The following is a 7,500-nucleotide window of genomic DNA, read 5'->3' on the forward strand; positions in this document are numbered from 1 at the left end:
AAAAAGACGAATAATTAAAAAAACACACGAAAATATTAGATAAAATCTTATCGTAACCACCATCAACTTGAACACTTTAAAAAATTGATAAAAATCATGATATAATGATATTAATAGATAGAGAGAAATGAAAAATAAAAAAAATATAAATCTTCCTAAGAAAAACTATGAGATAATATTAATAACAGAAAGATAGAGAGAGAGAGATAAAAAGAAAAGAAAAAGAAAATAAATCTTCCCACAACTACGAACATTAATAAAGCATCAAAAAGCAATTACAAAAAAAAAAAGAAAAGAAAAGAAAAAAAAAAAAAAAACCACGAACGAGTTAATCTCACCGCGCGCCATCTACCTGTGAGAGACGCGTCGCTATGGTAGGGGAAGCGGGGCGATAAGGGGGCGATAAGGAGGCGATTGGCGGGCGATTGGCGATTGGCGGGCGGGGAGGGCGGGCTGAGGGTGTGGGGGGGAGGGGCGGGCTGAGGGTGTGTGTGAGGAGGGGAAGAGGGGCGGGCTGAGGGTGTGTGTTTGGGGGGGGGGAGGGGTGGGCTGAGGGTGTGGGGGGGAAGGGGGAGAGGGGCGGGATGAGGGTGCGGGTGGAGGGGCGGGCTGGGGGTGTGTGGGGGAGGGGAGGGAAGGGCGGGCTGAGGGTGTGGGGGAAGGGGGGTGGGGGGGCTGAGGGATAGGCAATTAGGAGGCTGTTTGAAAGCGGGAGAGGGTGGAGGGAGGGAGACGGGGATGGGGAGAGGACGTGGGGTGGAATGGGAAGGGGGAAGGGGAGGGGAGGGGGTGAGAGAGGGAGAGGGAGGAAGAAGGAGTGGGTTGGCAGAGGGGGATGGGGAGAGGGAGAGGGTGAGGGAAGAGGATGGGGTAAGGTGAGGTGACGAAGAGAGAGGGAGAGGAAGTGAGAGGAATAGGAGAAGAGGGGGAGGAGTGGAGTGGCAAGGGGGATGTGGAGAGGGGGGAGGGATGGAAGGGATGGGGGTAGGGGGTGGAGAACAGAGGGGGAGAAGGAGAGAGGGGAAGAGGAAAGGAAGACGAAGAGGGTAAGAGAGAAGGAGGGAGGGAGGAAGTGATTCAATAAGAGGAAGAGAGAGTGATAGAGGGAGGGAGAGAGTAGGAAGAAAAAGAGAAAGAGAAAGAGAGACAGGAAGAGAGAGAGAGAGAGAAAGAGAGAGAGAGAGAGAGAGAGAGAGAGAGAGAGAGAGAGAGAGAGAGAGAGAGAGAGAGAGAGAGAGAGAGAGAGAGAGAGAGAGAGAGAGAGAAATGGAGAGAGATGGAGATGGAGAGAAAGAAAGAGAGAGAGTGAGTGAGAGAGAGAGAGAGAGAGGGGGGGGGGCAAAGACATAGAAGACCTAATTTCGTGGATAATGGCTAATTAGCCAGAGAATACTTCATTATTCATTTTCTTTATTCAATTACGTCTTTTGTGACTTCTGGATGCGATGTATTTTGCGGTTTATTGATTTCTGCGTCCATTTTAGATGAGAAATCGGTTCACATCATTTTCAAAAATCAAAATTAACGAAAAACGAGAGATTGATAAAAAAAAAAACTTTTGCGGAAACGATGTGTAAATCATCAATGTAAAGCGAAGGGAAATTGTAAAATCTAATTTCCTACACTAGAGATATGCTTAATTCGCCGCTAAGTAGCTCTAAATCCTTATTTAATCCGCGCTAAAAGTGAGTCAATAACGATCTGTCTTTAAGCTTTTACTTTATAAATCTTCGTTTCACAGGTTTCATTTATCGCGCTTGGATTATTGGCTTGAAAATTATAATGTATATCTTATCTCTTCAAACAGATTGATGAGGGTGGGAAACACACTCGCAATTTATATCCGCCAATTCGTGTATCATATCAAGGAGATTCTGTTCCCGTTGGTCGTTCGTGTACGCGTTTGCGCATTCACAGATGGGTAGGTTAAGTGGTCCTCCATCTTGCTACACCCACTTGAGTCCGCCATATTACCACACCCACTCAACGGTTTTTTTTTCCCCCGCTTTGATGAATTATTCAGGTTACGCCTTATGATATATTAAGGAGAGCTTATATCTTATGGAATATTTGAGAAGAAGGAATTTATATCAGAGCAAGAGGCTTATCTAAAGTGAGAATTCAGCGAAAATTAAGAAAATATCTCTCTATCTCTCTATAGATAGATATATTCGTATCTATATCTATCAACATATACATATATGCATATCATCTATCTTTTTATCTCTCTCTATACATCACACTACTTATCTGGCAAGTAGGAACGACATAATACCAGTCATTATTTATAACAACTTAAATTACATCCGCAGAGGAGGGGGAGGGGGGAGGGGGAGGGGGTGGAGGCGCTGAAATTATGTTCATTCACTTTTTTTTTTATAATGATATACGATTCGAGACAAATGCATTCCACTAAATTATCTTTTTTTCTTCTTCGGTGTATCATCATTCTTTTTCATAACATTTTCATCACTATCAACATCATTTTTTTACATCACTCTTTCATCACTCTCACTATCACATATTTTACGTCACACTTTCATCACTCTCAACATCACCCATGCTGCATCACTATTTCATCACTCTCATCACACATTTTTCTTCACACTTTCCTCACTCTCAACATCACCCATGCTGCATCACTAATTCATCACTCTCGACATCACCTTTCGTACTGTTATCATAACCCCCCCTCCCAACGTCATCACACCCTACCCTGCTGCGGCCTCACTGACTCTTAAAGTTCAGTTAAAACTACTTAGAAAGTTTAACTACAGTTTTGTACTCGAGCCTCCTCTGTGGATATCAATTTCCTTTTAAACCTATAGAGGGCGCTGTGGACGTGCGTGGTGTATGTATAGAGGCTACCAAGCAGATGTAAGCACCTACAAACGCTCACTCATACACGTAAAGGAACACGTACACACTCACGTTTATATATACATGAGCACACTCACACGCACGCGCGCATAATGGTACACTCAGTCACTTACTCAGTCACTCACACACACTCACTCACACACACACATGAATATACATATACATGTCTGTGTGTATGTACACATACACACACACACTCATATATATATATATATATATATATATATATATATATATATATATATTATATATATATATATATATATATATATATATATATATATATATATATATATATATTATATATATATATATATATATATATATATATATATATATACATAATATTTGTATGTACACACACACAACACACATATTACAATATATATATATATATATATATATATATATATATATTATATATATATATATATATACTATGCATATATATATATCTATATATATACATATACATATACACACAAATGTGAACCTATAACTATATTTGCGAGGCTTGTTAACGAGAACCAAAACGGAGAAAATCTCAATTGCAACAGAGCAGAGCATGATGCAATCTCCCCCAGGCTCTATTCGCAGTACGAAACCTTTTTATCAACTTAATAACATGACCTTGCCAATTAGATTTATTCCCAGAAATTACGGGTACGATGTAAACACTGGCGTTTTTTATGTTTTCTTGCGGATTCACGTGGATATATCCGCGTTCGTGGAATCTAAATCTGATTTTTTTTTTTTTTGTCTTTTTCCTGCGTCAGATTCACTGCCGTTTGAATTTTGAATTATCAATTATTTATGCAAACGGCGCAGTTCTATCTAGTTATTTTTTTCTTAGTTGAATAACACGAAGAAACACTTGCGAATTATCATAATTTTTTATTGTTATCATTATCATCTCTATTGTTATTGTTTTTGTTATCATTATTATCATCGTTATTGTTGTTATCATTATCATCATTATCGTTGTGATCATCATTATCATCTCTATTGTTATTATTCTTGTTATCATTATTATCATTGGTATTGTTGTTATCATTATCATCATTATCGTTATGATCATCATTATCATCTAATTACCATCGCTCTCACCATCACACTTTTATCATTATCAGCATCACATATTTTATAACACACTTTCATCATTCTCACTACCACATATCTACGTCACACTTCCATCACTCTCAACATCACACATTTTGCATCACACTTTCAGTTTTTTGTTTATTTCTGTTCTGTATCGTATCACTAGCACTGTGTCATTATTATTTTTATCAGTAACAATGATAAAATGGTAATGATATTGATGATAATGATAATGATAATTACAATAATGGTTATTATTATTACCATTATTATCATCATCTGCTGTATATTGACATCATCATAACATTACCATTATCATTGATATCATTAGTACCATGATTATCATCATCATCATCATCATTATCATTATCATCATTATTAGTATTATGATCATCATTATTGTAATTATCATTATCATTACCATCAATATCGTTACCATTTTATCATTGTTACTGATTAACGAAGAAGATTATATTTAATGTCCGCTTTAAATAGATAGTTTGCAAAATCTGTTAACCAGAATGTGTATTAATAAAAAAAAAAAAAAATGCCTGCATCGTGAGGTGATGGAATGATGGACTGTTGATGATGGAGATTGAAGGCCGATAGATGAGTTTGACAGCGAGTAGACTGAAATAGACTGGAGCTCACGCTGCGAAGAGCATAATCGTATCTCATGACGTCGAACTGCTGTATATATTGACGTAATGTAGGTATACTTAACAAACGTTTGGCTAGCGGGATTATTTTCTCCCTGAGTGAGATGGAATTTATCTTTATTGCTTTCCCTCATTGATGTCACACTACGGATATCACAATTATGGGGTGTGTTATATCATTCTACAGCAAACTTACGGCACACACACACACACACACACAGAAACGCACATGTAAACACACAGACAGAAACGCACATGTAAACACACACACAGAAACGCACATGTAAACACACACACAGAAACGCACATGTAAACACACACAGAAACGCACATGCAAACACACTGACAGAAACACACACACACGTACGCGCGCTCACAAACCCACATCACTGACCGGACTTTCCGACGCCGTCGGTGCCGAAGACGGCGATCTTGACGGGGTCGGGGCTGGTGACGATGGAGGCCCTTCGGCTGTCGCAAGTGACGATGGAGGCGCGCCGTAGCGGCTGGCCGGGCGGCGCGAGGAGTCCCGCCGTCGCCTCGTCCGAGTCCTTGCCGTTGTATCCTACGGCTCCTTCGACCTCGGACTCCGCCCCGGCGCCCTCGGTGTCAGTCTCGCCGTCGGAGTGCCGTCCCAGCGGCGTCCCCGTCTCGGTTTCGGACTCCTGGAAGTCGGACTCCTCCGTCTCGTCGAAGACCTCGAGGCCGGCGTCCCTGAAGGCGCTCAGCGACGGCCCGATGTAGCCTCGGCGCCGCCGCCCTTCGCCCCGCGGCTGCCGGTAGCCCAGCGTCTTCTTGTGCTTCCGCTCGGCGGCGCGGGCGAGGCAGTCGCAGAAGGGGAAGTCCTCGTGGTCGCACTGCAGCCCCGGCGGCCCGCCCACCTTCTCGTTGAGGCACGCGCAGAAGGGGAAGTCGGCGTGGCCGCAGTCCACGAAGCTGTCGCCCTCCGAGTCCTCCGAGAACTCCTCCGCGCGGCTGCCGCTCGACACGGAGTCGCCGTTCTCGCTGCTGCCGGGGCTCGTGCTGAAGGACTCCCAGCTGTCGCTGCTCCTCAACGGGCCCGGCGGGAAGGCGTCGCCGTCCTCCAGGTTTATCCTAACGCTCGGGTTCATGACATCACAGCTGTGCTTCAGCTGAGGGAACGCGATGCTGCCGTTCGTGTGCACGTAGGACATGACGCAGTCGCTGTCCCTCGGGGCGTGGGCGGGGCCTCCGGAGGGCAGGCGAGGCAAGTCCCCCACGCACGGCTCCTTCCTGGGGACGCCCTCGGGGTCCATCACGCACACGCGCGGCGCTCCGGCGATGTCCTGGTACTCCTTGCACGTCCCAGGATACGAGTGGCTCTGGGGGCGGTTTCTGGGCAGGGCGCGGGCGGGGTGGCGCGGGCGAGGCAAGGCGCTGGGATGGGCGGCGACCTTCTGTGCGGGCGTCGCTGGGACATCGGGACGGAGGTGGGAGGCTTCTGGGGCGCGGGGAACCACCAGCGCCGCCTCCGTCATCATGGCTGGCGGCGCCTTCTAGCTGCCCCCTCTGCCGGCTTGGGGCGTCGCTGTCATCGTCTGCCCTCGGGTGTCAGCGGCGCCTAAGGCCTCCCTCGGCCCTCCCGCACCGGCGGCGCTCCTGCAGGGGACAAAGGAGCAGGTGACAGGATGTTTTAAGCAAGCCGAAAAATATGGGAAAACTTCGACGGAGACAGTGAATAACAGTGGCTTAGATGATAGATGGTTTGAAAGATCGGGAGATAGAACGGGACAGATAGATAGATAGATAAAGAAAATGGGTGGGCGAGAGAGCCTGAGAAAGAGAGATTAAGAGAGAGTAAGAGATGAAAAACATTACATAGAGCATCACACACATATTATATAAATATATATAATTTTATATTATATATAGTATATATATATATAATATAAATATATATATATATATATATATATATATATATATATATGTATATTTATATTATTATATATATTTAGAATATATAATATATATATATTACATATAATATATATATTATATATATATAATATATTATATATATATATATATATATTATATATATAATATATATATATATATAATATTTATTATTATATAATAATATATATATATATATATATATACATATATACAAATATATATATATATATGTATATATAATATATATTATATATATTTATATATTTATATATATATATATATATATATTATATATATATATATATATATATATATATATATATATATATACATATACACACACACACGTATTATATATATATATATATATATATATATATATATATATATATATATATATATATATATATATATATATATATATATATATATATATATATATATATATATATATATATATATATATGTGTATGTCTTTCACGGGATACAAACACTCGGGTGAGAATGCAAAGCCTCTTCGAATGGAAGACCAAGACTATAACATATGCTTTCGTATGTGAAAAGGTCTTTTAAGGAAAGAAAGTAGGCTTTGTTGGGTAGAAGAAGAGGAGAAAGGGTAGATGATAAAAAAGTGAAAGAGTAGATGATAAAAAAACATGAAAGAATAGATGATAAAAAAGTGAATTTGTAAAAAAAGGAAGACGGAAAAGATTATAGCTCGTTGTATTGTTAAATGCATTGACAGCGCTGATGATAATGGTAGTGATATTGATGCCAGAATTATAATAACATCAATTGCTGATGGTAACGATGATGCTGTTGAGGAAATCGAGAGGTAATTTCCATCAAAGCAAAGAGATTTGGACAAACTCAAAATCGAATTGATTAAAATTAATGGCGTGCAAACAGCCACAGAAAATAAATGATATTTATCTAA

The 7,500-nt window shown here is 41.1% G+C and overlaps 1 protein-coding gene across 1 annotated transcript in view; it reads right to left on the bottom strand.

The window, feature by feature from the left end:
• LOC122255616 (uncharacterized) overlaps positions 1 to 7,500 on the bottom strand; it is a 100,995-nt gene that overhangs the window by 37,595 nt on the left and 55,900 nt on the right. The window contains exon 2 of the mRNA XM_086554331.1: positions 5,035 to 6,260. Within this exon, the coding sequence (XP_086410457.1) occupies positions 5,035 to 6,142 (1,108 nt within the window). The 5' untranslated portion in view covers positions 6,143 to 6,260. The remainder of the gene's footprint in view (positions 1 to 5,034; positions 6,261 to 7,500) is intronic.

Source organism: Penaeus japonicus, unplaced genomic scaffold (genome assembly GCF_977035675.1).
Source record: "Penaeus japonicus unplaced genomic scaffold, GWHDUDI00000001_assembly GWHDUDI00000029, whole genome shotgun sequence".
In the NCBI taxonomy this organism is placed as follows: Eukaryota; Metazoa; Arthropoda; class Malacostraca; order Decapoda; family Penaeidae; genus Penaeus; species Penaeus japonicus.